Raw genomic sequence first — 18,357 nt, 5'->3', positions numbered from 1 at the left:
AATAGGACATTATTTTAAAGGGGTCGACAATGGTTAAAGTATTGTAGAAGGAAAATCTCTCAGGACAAAAACAGGATTAATTGCAGAGTGCTAAAATTATATAAGGAGAGTTTGGGTGATATAGAAGGGTTGCTTATCTGCAACTAATTTTTGGTAACTCGAGAGCACAAAAACTTGAGCTAGGCAATAAAAAGTAGAAGACCACTACCCAACTTAGAGAGCTCATGACAAGAATAATGCTTTCCTGTAGGATCTTTTTTTTTTTTTTTTTATTTATTTTTTTGATATTCCCGAAATGTTATGAAAATTTGTATAAAGCAGAGAAATGAAATTCTAGAAAAGGTACAAATGGAAATATTTATGAAAAATTAATTGTACCAAAGGTAGAGAAGGAAGAGATTCAGCAATTAATGGACTGTATGAAGAGGTGTGCTTTAAAATGGCAAAGTACAGGAAAGTCTCCATGAATAGAAGATATTCCCGTAGAGATTTGGAAGGTAGGAGGGAAGAAACTGAAAGAACTGGAAGGCTTTAACAGTATTTTAAGAGGGGGGGGGGTACTAATGTCTTGGAAGAAGGTTATGGTGGCTGTTACCCACAAAGGGTAAAGACTCCAACTCTGACATCATGTAGACCCATCTCAGTTTTGAACCATGGTTTTAAAGTGCTAGTCTGCATACTAGATAAGAGAAAGGCAAAGCTGTTGCCAAAGTTGACATAGATCAGAGTGGTTTGTGGAAGAGTGTCAAACATTTGGCGTTAAATGGTGGCAGTAGTGATAAACAAGTAGCTGTGTAAGAAAACATCACTATTTGGAAGTCTTGATGCAGCAAAATCATTCCATACAGTCAGCTGGGATTTTAAGTAGGGCAGTGGTGGTATTGCATTCCCTGACAATAGTAGAGGATATATGAAGGGTTTGAGTCCAGAATTAAGGTGGGAGGGTTCCTGCCTAACAGAGGAATCAGGAAGAGATAATCTTTACCCACTATTTGTAAACTTTATATTTAGAGGCATTGGCAATGAAAATAAAGGATTCATAAATTCAGGGATGCAATTGGTATGGCACTCAAACATTAGTTTTATTTACAGGCAATTATTTGTACTTGATTAAATCCAAAAAAAAAATACTAGTAATGTGGAATATTTTCAGACAGTAAGTCTTTTAGGGCTGTAAAATGAAGATGAAACACAGGTTGCAACAGTAAACTGTGCCCATACATGAATTGCTCCACAGTATACATATGTATGTGGGGGCTTAGTGTGTTTAAGGTGCATAGATTAAAAATTATTGATGTCCTTCAAGGATGCATCTGCAGTCATAACATATGGGTTGTCCTGCCTCAGGCAGCCCTTCGGTCGGCCGGATTCCAAAGTCTGGGTCTGGCCTCGGCTGATGTCGCACTTTCCCCGACGTCAGAGCGTCTGGGGTATAAAAGCATCAGCCGACGCCATTTTCCTCAGTCTTTCTTGCCGCGCGGTGCCCGAAGCAGAAGCTGTTCGCAAGTGCCGGTCGGTCAGATCCAGTGAATTCAGCTACCGAAGACTTCGAAAAAGCTAAGTACCCCGTTGGGGACTCTTTCTTGCCTCAGCCGATGTCAGACAAAGTAAATAATTGTTTAACTTGTGGGAAACAAATACCTCATAAGGATTTCCATTCCTACTGCCTTTCTTACGTCGTGGTCTGGGCCTAAGCATCGGCCTGTTCAGCCTGTGCTTCCTTCAACCAACGAACTCTTAGACGTCGGTCGGAGTTTGCAGAGGAATTTTAAAGATCCCTGACTTGTGGATATGGATAGTAAGATACTGGCAGCGAAAATGTATAACTCCTGTCAAGTCTTGTATATAGATTGGGCATTATTTTTATCCACCAGAGTTGTTGAAGGAATCTGTTTGGGAAGGGAGGGGCAAGAGTTGAATGGGTAGGTTGATTCTCATGGAACAATGGTTTAGGATTAACTCATTTGAAGGAATACATTACAGCTGAGGGTCATATACATAGTTCAAGCAGAAAGTTCTAAATCAGTGTGGAAAATTTAAAGTGAAATGGGGAGGAAATTCTAGAAATACAGAGTGGGATTTTAGGTGCAGGTCCTTAAGGAAAATAAATACCATATGCAATGGTACTTGCATGTCAATGCAACCAGGTTCCAAACCAACAGTTTACAGCAGCTGTAGGACAGAAAAATGGTATACCAGATATGACAAAAATATAAAGAAAAATGTTCATTACTGGTGCCCTTTTTCAATTCTTAAATTGAACTGGCTAGTTCTAATTTGAAACGGTTATGTTCAAATGTCAATTAAAAAAACAAAGCAAAAAGCATAAGAATGATACTGATTGTGTTGCACCCACCAAACTCGCGGACAGGAGTAGTAAACCTATGCACTAAGAATCCAAACACAAAGGCCTTATGTAAGTTGCTGAAAAAATGTAATGCTGTTTTTTACAATTTTATAAGAACGCAATTTTGAAATTTTAAACGTGGCAACAGTGCTGCTTAAAACATTACATCAGTTTCCAAGCTAAACATCTGTTCACAACTTGATAATTGCCCGTAAGCTGCAATACCAATTAACTAACCAAACATTCAATACCCAGCAGGTGTTTGACGCTACAAAATTTAATCTGGAAAGATTCAGAATAACAACAATGCATACAATGCTTACACAGTGTAACTGTAGTACATCTTTCTTCCTCAATAAATTGTCAAACTTTCTCATCACACAGCTTACTAGAAGTACACCAATTATTATTCGCATCTCGGCAAGCATTTGTTTGTAGCGAATTGTGTGGCGCAGAGAAACCTACAAAACTCCCTGCAGTCAGGGGTATCAGCTGAGCAACACTCTGCAGAAGACTTTTCCGCAGTCGCTACAATTCTGTCAAAATAATATTTGTAAAGTAGCTGATATTGCTCTAAGATTTAAGCCAGCACAGGAAGGGAAAAAGATATTTACCAAAATAGATGACTGCGTGTAAAGGTATTGTAAGCAAGAGAGAGCTAGAATTGACTGGAAGAAATTGGCAAAGAACCCAAGGTATTGGGTGTAGATAATTAGGGAGGAAAAGGGTACTAGAGGGAGATGATGCTAAGCAGAGGTTCTGGACTACAAGGTAGAGACTGCCTTCCCCATCAGTGACATTATAGGCAAAGAGAAAGGGATACAGGGGAGTGGTAAGTGAAAGACAAGTTCTGGTTTTGGAGTTAACAGAAGCTCTTTAAAAAAAGGGATAATTCGTAGGGTTTTGAAAATATTGCATAAGTCACTCAGAAGAGGGTAGAAAACACTGGAACAATAGAATGGAAAGACCTTTGTAGGGCTCCCAAGTATGCAATGAAGCTAGAAGTTTTAGGGTTCTGTAATGAAATGTTTGTCGGGGTATTTTTATACCCCAAGCAGAATTCAAAAGATTTGTCTTGGATAGATAATACTGGAGATGTGATGGGGAGGAGTGCAGTAACTGGGAGCATATTTTGGGAGGAATGTAACAAGTGAGCGGATTAAAAAAAATTCCCTACAGAGTACTTTGAAAATGTTGGAATAATTGTAACTAAGGAAATGCATTCTATTGAGTAGGGGGTATAGACTCAGAATTGCTCGTTTATAGTAAGTCATCATGTTTTATGGTACTGGCTGCCAAAACTACTTGAAACTGGAAATCCAAAATCAGTTTACTAACTGAAGTATTGAATATTGTAAAGGACATAAAAGAACTGGAGATGGCATCCTTAGAAAAGAGGAGTAATTTCCATAGCAGTAAATAGGACTTGTGGGATTACCACATGCAGAATAATGCTCAAGAGGAGGAGTTAGATTTAAGAAGTCTGACCTTGAGCAATTTTATGTGACATTGGAGTGAATGGAAATTGCTGAGAAATATATTGCATGATAATGGAAAACATTGGTACAGCTTCGACTGGCATCACAGCCTTGCACAAGGCAATTATAGAAACTGTCACTTGGTCTCCTGTATACACTTTGTCAGAACATTACAGTAAATTGTCTGTCCTTGGCAAGAGCAGGATTTTCTTCTGCTGGCCTGCAAGGATAGATTTCCAAACGGTTCATACAACTGTCCGTCCGTCCCCACCCACACACACACACACACACACACACACACACACACACACACACACACACACACACTTTTAAATCTTACACACACTGTCTCTTTAAAATCTTATACACACTGTCTCTTTAAAATCTTATACACACACTTACACACTTTTAAACCTTATACACACACACACACTTTTAAACCTTATATACACACACACTTTTTTTAAATCTTGTATGCGTGCGCACACTTTTCAGTCTTGTGCGCGCACATTTTTCAGTCGAACATAGTACAATTGTGTTACTAACTTACCATAAATGTATATGTTTGAGTATTATTATTACTGTTGTAGTCTAAGCTGCCTCTCACCTTTCTGTTGACTTTTCCTTCTTTGCCTTGTGGGGCTGGGTTGTAATCCCATTCTGTCTCCCCCCTTTTGTTGTGACCATAATAGGCCCTCACCCCTGTTTTTGTTGGACTTTTATTTTGGAGTATTGGAAATATGGCACCTTGAGGTGGACTTTGACCAGTGTTGAGTACCCACTTGGTCCACCTTGCTCTGAGGATTGTGGGACTGGGTGTTTGCCCTTGTTCTGCCATAACAAGAATGATCTGAAGATGGTGTCTGCCAAAACACCTTTAATACTGATGTTTCTTGTGCCAGAAAAAAGGGGTTACACAAAGCTCTTGGGGGAGGGAAAAGCTTTTGAAATATCTTGCTAAGCAGGTAGTTTGTAGCTGCCAGTTTGCTAGAGTGAGGACTGCAATAGTGAAACTACTCTACTCTAACATCTACATTTATGGCAAGTTTCAAACAGGTGTACCATGTAGAATGTATCCAAGTAGCAGTCAAAGTAGTAAAAAAGTGGTGATAGCAAAAAGGACTGTAGTAGAGATGAGCAAAGTGATTGTGTCGCTCATCTTGTCTCTGTATAATAGACGAGTCTTCGTGGGTTCTGTTCAAGCAGCTTTATTATGTACAAACACATTACGGGTATAGCTATTAACTTTTAACTTGGGTAACTTGTATACAAACTAACTACATTCATTCTCACATGCTTACACTCTCTGGCTGTACTTTCAAAATGGCACTAGACACAACACATGCCCGGTATTTATATGTGCACTTTCATCACTTGCTATGCTTCTTAAAGACACGTACACACTGCTCTACAATTGTAGCAATAATTAACATCCATGACTGCTTAAGAGACATTGAGCTGAAAGGCACTATCTAGCTTAATATTTGCATTGGCAAAATTTAGAACAGATGTGGATCAGTTTGTTCTCCAGAAATTGTATGGGAATTGGGTCGGGAAGACCACAATGTAGTGGATAAAAGAGAGGCAAGAAAATTGTAATGGGTTAGTAAACTGATTTGACAAGAAAGTGTGACAGAACATAAGGAAGTATACATTTTAGAAAGAAAGGAAGAACATGCTGCCAGTAGAGGTGCTACAAGAATTAAACTGTGGGGGTTCAGAATTGAATTGGATAAGTAAATGGTGATCTTAACAGGTTTGATAGGAATGCTAGTATAGTAAATAGTTTTATAGACAGAAAGTAGGAAGCTGGACAGATGTTAAGCCTGGCAGTCATTGCCTTGAATTATTTTTATTAATTTTTTCCTAACATATCACTGGAAGTATTTAATTCCTACTAGCAGGATGCAGAAAGGACTTTTGAGCAAGTCAGTTAACAAGGTAGTGCTCCTAGATCACCCCAGTTATGAGGCATCGAGTCTAGTTAGTTTACTTGGTTCACTATTTTATGAAATTTTCCAACTGTAGTGCAGTTTCAAAGTGTATCTTTTGGTATAAAGATGCATCCTTCATATGTTAAAGAACTTTCCAGTAGTTAAGTACCCAAATCGAGGGACTGAACTAGTTAGGGAGCTAGCTAGGAGAACAGAAACAAATTAAGCAACTTTGAGAACTTTTTTATTCCTCTTTTTTTCAGAACTGAGCAATTTTTAAAGAGTTTTCCCCCTGTCTTTCAGAACTGAATAAGAACCCAGTGGAAGGTTTTTCTGCTGGATTAATTGATGACGATGACATTTATCGCTGGGAAGTTCTGGTTATTGGACCACAGGACACCTTGTTGTAAGTACTATGTAAATATTTGTCACATTTATGTTCCAAGAGCATGAAAAAAGTCTTAAGTACAAAGAAGATTTTGTTGGAATCTCCAAACTAATGATGATCCCCAGTGCTTAACTTTGGTGTTGCTGTTTGTGAATGTAGTGCTTACCCATATTTAGTCTTTTGGGATGGAGGCAGACATGTAGGACAGTGGAAGAACAGTTTTAAGGTTAGCATGTGCATGCTAAAGAAGCACTGAACCTGTCTTCTGTGGCTGCCAAGTGAGATGACAAATAAAAACCTGTGTATCTTTTATATGCAAGATGTGAAACCTCAATGTGGAGTAATTTGTGCAGCTGGGAAACACTGTCTTTGTACAATAGCCATGGTACTAGGTTTGCATCAGAAGCTTTGTCAGTACATTTATTTGTAGATGGACTTATCGTAAGGCCCTTTTCAGCCACAATCCAAGATCAATAATGAGCAAAAAAAGATGCAAGAAAGCCAAGAATTAAAAGAACAAAAGTCTCCCAAAGAAGGTATCTTTATTACTGGATTATCCAGAATCCTTAAATCAGTGACACAAGTAAAAAGTAGTTATTCTGTGAATTCAGTTTAGAAGTACTGCAATGCTTTTTTATGTCTTAAGCAGGTACAATGTTCAAGCAGGCCAAGCTCAGTTTTCCTAAGTGCTCTCCTCGCAAGTAGTTGCCCAGACGGTGGCTTTGAGTGAAACGAAAGGCTTCTTCTTTTCACTTAAAGTTGTAGGAAAGGTTGGCCTAAGAAGTGTCCAAGAATGTGTGCTTCACATGTAGAGCAGTTCTTCCAGGGAGAGAATGTTAGGCTGTGGGTTTAGACTAGGTTGTTTTGGCCCTGACTGCATAGCATGGAGGGAGAAAGCCTTGACTGTGACATAGGCAACCTGTTTAGTTAGTAGCATGGAAGCTTGGAGGGACTAAGCTGGGGATGAATTTGAGTAGCCAGTGCTCAGTTTGCTCATCCTAGGGATAGAGTGGCTTTCTGCATTAGCAGCATCTGCTGGAAAGCAAATGCATCAGTGGTGGCAGTGGGCCTAGTACTGGTCCTGCTGCAAAAAGCCAGGGATTTCATTGCTAGTAGTGTGCATGTGCACTCCCTTACAGGCAGCTTCGGTGAAGTTTATACTGTCGTCATGAAGATTGCATTAAATTTGTCTGACCCACTGATAGGCCAATCCCTTACCACCTGCCTTTCTGGTTGGGGTGGGCTTGTAACCAGGGAATGAATGAGCCACACGATTTGTTCCCCAGGGAGAAGCTGTGTTCAAACTTTTCTCCTGAGCTCAGGGGGGGGGCCCTATTTTGGAAGTGAATAGATTTTTTTTTTTACTCCCATTCTACGAGTCTAGTATGAGTTGGAATGAAAAAAATGGCAGCCCAATAGCAATCCAGCGATTATACCAAACACATGAAGTGAAATAAATCCAAAGATATGCCAATGCAGTTGAAATAAATCCAAGTAAAGTAAAAAATCCAAGTTTATTAGTAGGTAAGCGCTTTCGGCTGTGACACCAGCCTTCTTCAGACAACCATTACAATAAAAAAAAAAAAAAAATTCTTGTATAGTGTTCTGTGTTCACTAATTACAATCCGTTATCCAATTAATTACTTATCAGTTGAACAGTTGCATTGAATATAAAATAATTGTATAATTAAGTAATTATAAATGTATATATTATATGTTTAAAATATTTATCTTGACATGCCATAATAAAATAATGCATATATAAAACCATATTAAAATATAAAACAAATTGTGTACATAATATCCATAGAACTATACTCTTATCTATTATAGACCTTGAGTTTTAAAATGCTTGCAATAGAAATAGTCATTTAGACCCGGAAATTGTGTCTCATTTAAAAGAACCTACCACCAATATTCTTTGGTTTCTAAAATCACTTTCCATGGACCTTTTCTTGGAGATGGTCGTACCTATTCTAATACTATAAACTTAAATTTGTGTGGAATTTTGTTCCAGATGTCTGTATAATGCATTGGTATGTGATTGTTTATTAATTTTGTAAATGTGCTCATAAATACGCTGTTTTAGTTTTCATTCTGTTTTGCCTGTATAAAAGGCTGAACAGTGTGAGCATACTGCTGCATAGACAACACCCATTGTGTTGCAATTGTATTTGCCTGTAGCATTGATCTCTATACCCATAATAGACAAATGGTCCACTTCTAATATATGAGCACAATATATGCACATATTGCATTTTGTCATGGTTCCTTTTGTTTTTTCTACTGCATTGGAACATGCATTACACCAGTCTGTTAGGTTATGGTCCCTTTTATAAGTAATTGATGGTTGTGCACCTAAAACTTTTACTAGTTCAGTGTTTCTCATAATAAATGTCCAATTTTTCCTCATGAGATTTATGATATCTACAAAATCCTTGGTGTATGTGGTTACGAACCCTATATTGCCATACCTGTTTGTGTTGGACTGTGTGTTTGATTGTTCCATGTTGGAGGATGTTTGCCCTTCTTGTGGATCTATAACAATTGTACTAGTGTTTGCCAACAAGGGATGATAAAACACTATATTTCTCTTATGTACTACAAGGAAAATGCTATTCACAAATTGTTTGGGATAATCCCCGGTTAGAAACCTGTCACTGATCTGTCGACATTCTTCCATGAAATCATTTGCTTCCGTTACCATTCGTGCTGCACGGACCATTTGTCCCTTGATTACTGCTTTTTTTAACATGTTTAGGATGATTGCTAGTAAAATACAAAAACTTATTAGAATACGTTTTCTTCCTATATATGTTGGCCTTTAAATAACCTTGTGATGAATTTTTTTGTCAGCAACACATTCCAGATATGAAATACTACTACTTCCAACTTCATAGGTAAACTTTAAAAAATCAGTTGAATTATTAATGCATTGCACAAACTCGCCTATGATTTCTATGGGACCATTCCAAATAAAAAAGAGATCATCCAAAAAACGGCAGTACGTATTAACATATTCCATAAATTGTGACTGGAACAAATAATTATGTTCCCACATGGCCATAACTACATTAGCATACAGTGTGCCTACTGAGGCTACCATTGCTACCCCTTTTATTTGCTTAAAATAGTGACCATTATGGTATAGATAATTATTAGTTAAAATGAATTACAACAAATGTGATAGTGTTAATGTCATCCTGAGGGATGACCATTATTTCTGTGAAAAAAATCAGTGAACTATTCCAGTCCTACATCCTGAGGTATACATGTAAAAAGATCTTTTACATTTACAGTAATAAATGTAATATTTTCAACATTTGTTATATGTGCCATATTGACCTTTTTAAGAAAATCCCAAGAATCACGACCATATGTATTTTTAATCACTTTTTTTCTTTCAGTTGCATATCCACATATTTAACCATGAAGTAAGTTTTTGAGCCCCCAGTATCCACAATTGGACGTAAAGGTGGATTTTGTAAGTCCTTGTGAATTTTGAGTGCTCCAAAAATGATTGGTATTCTGGGGTTTTGTACATGCATATACACATGGGCCTCTTTTGTTATTTGCCTCTGCATCAGCATGTCTTCTAATAGTCTATTCTGGCATTTGAAATATTTATTTCATTGAGTGAGGCTTCAGGGTATGCATCTTCATATAATATTTGTAATATAAGTTGGTTGTAATCCATTGCATTCATTATCACCAGTCCACCTCCCTTGTCTGGTTGCATAATGCGTAGGTCACCTCTTGCCTTCAACTCATTTAATATTTCTTGTTGTTCTTTGGTAATATTGCTTATAGGATGTTTAATTTTCTGTTGTTGAAGTTGATTCCTAAAATCAAGTTCACACAATTCTTCAGTTTTATCTTAGGATGTAGGGGAGGATTAAAACTGCTAGGAATATGTATTGGCTTATTCTGTATAGTTGAAGCATGTTGGAATATAACAGCTAGGTTCATCTTCCTAGTAAACAGCTTCAATTCTGTTAAGTCCGTGACCCTTGCTCGCCTCTTGGGTATAAATGTAAAACCTTTGCTGAAAATATTAGCTTGTTGAGTATTTAAAACTACCTGACTATAATTGTAAATGTTACAGTCCCCTGTAGAATTAATGATGTTGGTAGGTATTATGTGAAATTTGTTCACCTACCAGTTCTAATTGTAGTTCCGTGAGCCCAGTCTCTGCCTTCTCCATGTGTACACTGAATTGCCCCTCGCCTGATAGCTGTCCTTTTTTCCGTAGCCATTCCGATCTGCGTAGGGTACTCTCCTCTAAAGAGATTTATTGTTGGTTGTTTGTATCCACTTCACTGGAATTATGCCTGACAGTGTTGTTTAAAGGAGGAGCTGTGTCTTCCCTTTGCTCGCTGTGACGCTGCCCACGTGGTGGCTTAGGGTAGGCTCTTCCATTGGAATAGTCCATTTGATCTCTATGTAGTTTGCGGGTTTTTCTGTCTGTAACCAGTTTACTATAGTTATCAACCTGAGTAAAAACCTCAAGGTATTGATCTTGACAAGCTGCAAATGCTGTCTGCTGCTTTATTTTTACATAGAGTGCTTCAATTTGACCATTTAATTCTTCCATTTTGTGAACATTGTTTGATCAGTACCTCTAAAACTTCACACCCCTGCCGATCAGAGAGTTGTAAAAGCTCCTTATGCAATGCACTGTTCTCTTTTAGTCCCGTTGGATACTTCCAGTATCTTAACCCCTTAGGAACCTGCTGACGCTTAATGCACTCTTTAAAATATACATTCTCATGGACTAATTTACGATAGTTCCATAAAAACAGCAAAGAACCAAACCAGGAAGTAAGTGCACACACAGCCAGGAAATGGAACAATTATTATTACAATTATTTACATGTAGAAAAACCAAGGATACCAGTTTTGTTTGGCATCCCTAAAATCCACAAGGGAACCAACCCGCCAGCATTCAGGCCAATAGTGGCAGGGGCAGGAGGAATCACAGAAGCCATCGGCAAATTTATTGATTGTTTGACCAAGAGATTCACCCCCCCCCCCTGCTCACGCATGTATGCAAGGATTCCTGGCATTTTCTGTGTGATTTTCCTACTACCAAGTTTTCTCCTTACCTGTTGCTGGTGACTATTGACATCAAGGATCTCTTTTCCAGTATTCCACATGATGAGGGTCTGGACTGGTTTGGCGAGTTTCTCACCAATGAAACTGATATGAACAACAGACTAAGTAACTTGGTCACTGAATTCATGGAAATCGTACTACGTAACAATTTCATCTTTTTTAATGGAGAACTCTTCAAGCAAAGTAAAGGAGTAGCAATGGGGGCATCTTGTGCCACCTTTTATGCCAACGTGGTGCTTCATGTATGGGAGCACAAGTTTGTGTTGGTCCCCCCTTGGGAACAACATCTGCTCCTCTACAGACGTTACCTCAACGATATCTGTATTTTGTGGCAAGGGTCTGAGGATGAGCTTCTGAGTTTTTTTGTTCACATCAATGCAAGTACCAATTTTTTGCAGTTCACCCATTCTATCGATCCAGACCAATTGCATTATTTGGATGTCACCATATACAAAAATTACTTGGAGAACAGTTTTCAATCTAAGCTGTATCGAAAACCCACTTTTTTTCCAACTCTGTCCTGCACTTTGAGAGTGCACATCCTTTTTTCCAGAAAAAAGGCATTGTCAAAGGACAACTCATCAGGGCAAGTAGGATTTGCAGTGGACATGACGACTATATGGCAGAAGTCAAGTTTTTGGAAGGTCTGTTCCTAGAAAGGGGCTATCCTTTGGACCTTTTTAAAAGCATGGTCGAGGAGGTAAATTCTAAAAGAGGAACTGTCTACCCACCCCTTCTGGGTAAGGGAACGGGCATACCAGCCAGTTCCGTTCCTGTTATCACCAATGAATTTAAGAAAAGTTTTATCTACACCTATTCCTTGCATTCAAGGGAAATGGAGGAATCGATAAGAAAATATTGGCCTGTACTTGCCCTCTTTGAAGAGTTTAGGGGGCTATTGCCTGACCAACCTTCATTTGTAAGGAGAAGGGGTACCAATCTTAAGGAAATGTTTGAAAAAAAGCAGAACATTACAAGGAAAACCAACCCAGTAAGAAAGGGTACGTTTAAATGCGCGGCATGTAGCCAATGCCATGCCATCTTGGAAGAAAAAAGTATCACCATTCCATCCAGAAGGTTTAAAATCTACCCAGCAGGCCATTTTACATGTGGTAGCAAGGGAGTGGTCTATTTAGGCTTCTGCACAACATGCAACAGTTTCTATGTAGGAAAAACGGAAAGGGAATTCCGTAAGAGGATATATGAACATTTTTACGATATAAACAAAAAGAAGGAAACCAACGCCTTCTATAAACACTCCCTGACCTGTCCAAACATAAAACTGAGATTCATGGTACTGGAACAAGTTGAGCCTGATGCCAGGGGGGGTGATTGGGAATCAACTTTAGAATACCGAGAACTCCTCTGGCAATTAAAGTTAGATGCTGGGAGACCCCCTGGGCTTAATGGTTTGATCAGTATCAAGCCACTATTGAAACTAAGAAGGGCAAGACTTTAGTTTTGATATTCCCCATACAATTACTTATGATAAGCATCCACACACATGGACATGTTTTTTACTTAATGTTACACCATACAAGGTCTATGTTAAGGAATGACCTATTGTATAGTATAGTTTAGTTTAGTTAAGATATAGTGTTCTCTTTTTCCAGCAGAGATGTCAACAAGGCCAAGAAAAGAAAACATTGTCATACCCACACTAGGCACTAGCCTTATATTACAATTACACGAAAAACAGTTGGTATGTCAAGTCATTCCATCTTATTTCAATTTTCAAAAGAAGTGCAGATTTTTGCACACAGCAAGTTTTATTATAAAGTTAAACATCATGGAAATAGTGTATAATGTTTTGTTTATTTTTATGTTATTAACATTTTTAGCAGAAATAGATGCATTAATGCATTATTTTAAGCATACTCTATCATTATTTTTTTATACATTTTGTTTTAATGGAATTTTTAAGCATGTGGAAAAGCGCACAGTCTCTTTAAAATGTTAATTGGCAGTGCTTTCTAATTAAGCTAGGATTTTCAAGGTATATAAGACACCTGATTTAACAGCATGGTGTCACTTGATAATGCTCAGAATTCCTCTGAGCGAAAGCGCTTGTGTGTTATGATTCTGTGGTTCTGAATAAAGGAATTATTTGAATTCGTTTGGTGCCTACCTGGATTTACTGAATCTGTTTTGGTGAACTTACAATGAACTGTTCCATTTCCTGGCTGTGTGTGCACTTACTTTACGATAGTTCCATACCAAATCATGAAAATCATCTATCATTGTAGAAAAAATTAGTATATGCTTGTCTGTGTCTGTACTGTTGTTTTCTATTTGATTTAGCCACCGCTGTAATTGTATATCATTTTGTAAAGGTTCAGCATTGTAGTTTGATGTTGAGGTTGCCCTGGTGGAATACTGTCCAAACTGTCACCGCTATCATTTCTGTTCTGTGTGGGGCGAACTGGTTGCATTTCTCCTGCATTAATGATATTCCCAGACAGTTGCTGTATAAGTTGTGTTAAATTTGTTACTGAGTGCTGAAGTAATTCAAATTCAGCTCTAGTAACTGTCTATACCACTTCTTGCGTGCTGCCAGTTGCCATAATAAACTGAGAAAAACAGAACCAACAACTTACAAACTGAATGAAAAAAATGGCAGCGCAATAGCAATCCAGCGATATACCAAACCCATGAAGTGAAATAAATCCAATGATATGCCAATACAGTTGAAATAAATCCAAGTAAAGTAAGAAATCCAAGTTTATTAGTAGGTAAGCGCTTTCGGCTGTGACACCAGCCTTCTTCTGACAACCATTACAATAAAAAAAACTTCTTATATAGTGTTATGTGTTAACTAATTACAATCAGTTATCCAATTAATTACTCATTAGTTGAACAGTTGCATTAAATATAAAATATTTGTATAATTAAGTAATTTTAAATGTATATATTGTATAATTAAGTAATTATAAATGTATATATTGTATATTTAAAATGTATATCTTGACATGCCATAATAAATAATGCCTATATAAAACCATATTAAAATATTATAAAACAAATTGTGCACATAATATCCATAGAACAGTAGTCTTATCTATTATAGACCTTGGGTGCTGTCTATGCAGCAGTATGCTCACACTGTTCAGCCTTTTATATAGGCAAAACAGAACAAAAACTAAAACAGCGTATTTATGAGCACATTTACAAAATTAATAAGCAATCACATACCAATGCATTATATAGACATCTGGCACAAAATTCCACACAAATTTAAGTTTATATTATTAGAACAGGTACGACCATCCCCAAGAAAAGGTCCATGGAAAGTGATTTTAGAAACCAAAGAATATTGGTGGCAGGTTTTTTTAAATGCCACACAATTTCCAGGTCTAAATGACTATTGCAAGCATTTTAAAACTCAAGGTCTATAATAGATTGTTCTATGGATATTATGTACACAGTTTGTTTTATATTTTAATATGGTTTTATATAGGCATTATTTATTATGGCATGTCAAGATATATATTTTAAATATATAATATATACATTTATAATTACTTAATTATACAATTATTTTATATTCAATGCAACTGTTCAACTAATGAGTAATTAATTGGATAATTGATTGTAATTAGTGAACACAGAACACATTACAAGAAGTTTCTTTTGTAATGGTTGTCTGAAGAAGGCTGGTGTCACAGCCGAAAGCACTTAACTACTAATAAACTTGGATTTCTTACTTTACTTGGATTTATTTCAACTGCATTGGCATATCATTGGATTTATTTCACTTCATGGGTTTGGTATATCGCTGGATTGCTATTGCGCTGCCATTTTTTTCATTCAGTTTGTAAGTTGTTGGTTCTGTTTTTCTACTATGAGTTTACTAAAATGGGCCACTTCTGCAAACAGGAACAGATTAGGCTCGCCACAGCAAATGTATAAAAATCCAAAAGACTTCAATGAAATATCACAAAAGTGCAGTGGGTAGTAAGTGCTTTCACGTTTAAATAACTAAACTAAAATGAGCCACTTCGGTGAAGGCAGAGGAGCTATGTGTGTGTGCAAATATATATATGTATTAACCAGGTTATGTCTGAGGCCCAGGGAGAAAAGCTCCACAACCACTAACTAAGCTTACATTAATTATAATTAATAAATACAGAAAACAGTATAGAATACAAAGGGGAGTGTACAAGTATATAGTGTCTGTAAACTTAAACAAATATTAATTACAAAGGCTATTGCTAGGTTAGAAATGTTAATTACAAAGTGTGCACAAAATAAAACAAAAAATAAAATCCGATACTGTATGTATATATTAACAGTGATGAAAAGTGAGTTATCAGCTATGCACAGAATGTCTGAAATTAAAAATTAAAAATTCTGTCGTACAAATTAAAACCGAGTGCAAGCTGATATGGGTCAGCAAAGTTAGAGCAAAGTTGAAGGGAGTATAGTTAGAGGCAAGGTAGGCTAAGGTATTGGAGGTAGAATTAGCCTGGTGAATGTTGGGAGCAAAGCCAATGTTTGGCTAGGTAATTTTTTAGTAATAGTTTGAACTCATGATGAGGATTTTGTGTGATGGACTGTGGAAAATAGTTCCACACTTTGGCTATTTTGTGAGAGTAAAGGGAATCACCATGGTAGTTGTGGGAGCAGGATACCTTTAGCATTAATTTGTTGGAGGATTTGAGAGACCGGGAAATGGTACTCGGTTGAACAAGGTTAGAGAGGCCTGGGTAGTTATTAGGTTGGTATATTATTTTGTGGGCCATGGTCATTTGGTTATGTGATAAAAGATTAGGGAGTTATAACCAGTTGAGCTGGGAGATGGCAGTGCAGTGGTAAGTCTTGCAAGGCTGATTAGTAGCAAACTTGGCGATTTTGTTGAAGCACAATTCAAGGTTATTGAGCTCAGACTTCAGAAGTCTTCGGTGGGTCCTTTTTCATTGAAGCTTTTATTTTTGTCTTCATAAGACCTTGTTTAGTGACTCCTCTAACAGCACCCAGTTAACCCACTGTTGCATGTGATAGGAGCTTGTAATTCCCAGGCTACACTGGAGCCCTACAGCCCAGTTATTCCTGTGTAGCCTGTTGGCCTAGCTGTTTTCCATCAGCAGTAGTTGGGGGGGGGGGGGCAGTCAGCTTGCTGAGCCTGTGGACCTGCATTCTACTCCTTTGATGTAGCATCTCTTTTCTCCTGGGTGGCTGTCCAAGCTGCAGTGTGTGCTCTGATCTTAGGGAGTGTGCCATTGCATGCCGAGTCACCTGGCTCATTCGTGTGCTTTATGACAACTCCTGTTTCTTAGGCCTGCGCGTCACAATTGTAACATGTAGTGGCTCCACTGCCTGACTTTCACTACTCCCCCCCCCCCCCAAGTGGGCATGCTGACAGCAGCAGCAGCCACCCACCATCACTCAAGATTTTGCACTGCTTCTGGGTGACTTTAGGGTTTGTGGCCGTTATGAATAGGTTCATAGGTTGGTACTAGGCTATCAGCCCTAGGGCCTATACAAGCCTAGCCATAACAATTCCCTGGCTATTTCTTCCCACACTATTTACTTCCCTGGACCCCTGTCTAGCAGGGCGACTGACATGATATCCAGGGTAAATTTCCTTTCTCCCATCCAGTCATCAAGGTTCCTTTTGAAGAGGGCCAAAGAGGCAATCTGCTTGACATGTATGGGCAGTCTATTCCAGAGTCTGGGGAGTCTATGGGTCAGGAACCTATCCCTCCAGCATGTTTTGTTTATTGTGAGGGCAAGGTTTAGATTCCTGGAGCGAGTGGCTCTGAGAGATTGGGATTTCTTTAAGTGTAGCATGTCCAACAGCTCTGGGTTTGACATGGCCTTGTATGTTAAGCAGAGATCTCCTCGGAGTAGATGATATGCGATAGAGTATAGCTGGAGTTTTTTAAGGCGGTCAGGATAGGACATCTGCTTTAGGCCTGTGATTCTTTTAGTGAGGTATTTCTACGGCCTTTCCAATTGTTGCAGATGTCTTGAGAGGTACATAGCAAATGGGGCATTGTATTCTATAATGGGTCTAATGAGGGATGAGTACAATGGGACAATGACCTCCTTTTGTCTGGATGAAAAGCCCTTGGTGATGAGGTGTGCCACATAGGATTTCCTGACTGTTGTGGCGATGTGGTTATCGAAGGTGAGACCACTGTCCACCTGTGTCCCTAAGTCTCTTATCGCACTTTTGGTGTTTATTGTATTACCACCTATGTGGCAATTCACAGGTACATGTTTTTTTCCCCAGAGGGGATAACTATACATTTCTTAGTATTGTGCTCAAGCCCATGGCTCTGGCACCAAGCATCCATTTCTGTAAGGCCCTTTTGTAGAGTATCCACATCATTTGGGGATTCAATAATGGCTCCCAGTTTGCAGTCATCTGCAAACTTTGTTAGCCAGAGTCCCTTGGTGTTGGCCTGTACTTCAGAGAAGTAGATGCCAAACAAGTGAGGTCCCAGGACTGAACCCTGAGGTACTCCCCTTGTCACTTGTCTGGAGCTGGATTTGCAATCAGCTACTTTTACAGTGTGGGTTCTGTCAGTAAGCCAGGTGGCAACCCATTGAGTGATGTATGGATTAATGCCCAGCTTAGTAAGTTTATCTATGTTTCCAGAGTGGGGGATAGTGTCAGAGGCCTTGGCGAGGTCCAGATAGGCTGTGTGGACTGCCTTACCCTCGTCCACGGCTCTGGAGACTGATTCGAAGAAGTCAATCAGGTTTAGGAGACAAGATCGGCCCTTCACAAACCCAGACTGGGTGGGGTTTAGTGTTTCAAGGTATGCCAATGCCTTTGTTTAAGTTCCATGATAATACATTCCATGGCCTTGCAGATCAGGCTCTGCAGACTGGGGTGGTAGTTCCCGGGATCCAAGGTGGATCAGCCCTTGTGGAGTGGGATAACTGTAGCCATCCGCCACTCAGTGGGCACGAAGCCTGAGGTGAGGGTATGATTAAACATGACACTTAGGTGAGGTGCCAGTTCATTTTGTAGTTCATGTAGTACACAGCCCGGAATGTCATCTGGTCCCATGGATGCTGTATTCTTAGCTTTAGGGAGTGCATTTTTTACTTGTGTGGCCGTTATTACCAGAATTTATCAATTTT

At 38.6% G+C, this 18,357-nt stretch overlaps 1 protein-coding gene across 1 annotated transcript in view; it reads left to right on the top strand.

Annotated features, from left to right (window-relative positions):
* The window catches only part of LOC122800277 (ubiquitin-conjugating enzyme E2 G1-like), a 478,581-nt gene that overhangs the window by 74,269 nt on the left and 385,955 nt on the right, over positions 1-18,357 (top strand). Inside the window, exons 2-3 of the mRNA XM_044069764.1 lie at positions 6,063-6,165; positions 11,294-11,445. Of these exons, the coding sequence (XP_043925699.1) occupies positions 6,063-6,165; positions 11,294-11,445 (255 nt within the window). The remainder of the gene's footprint in view (positions 1-6,062; positions 6,166-11,293; positions 11,446-18,357) is intronic.

Source organism: Protopterus annectens, chromosome 4.part0, assembly GCF_019279795.1.
Source record: "Protopterus annectens isolate FY-2018-M chromosome 4.part0, PAN1.0, whole genome shotgun sequence".
NCBI classification, from domain to species: domain Eukaryota; kingdom Metazoa; phylum Chordata; order Ceratodontiformes; family Protopteridae; genus Protopterus; species Protopterus annectens.
The sequence above is the reverse complement of the archived record's forward strand: the minus strand, read 5'-3'. Positions and strand labels throughout refer to the sequence as shown.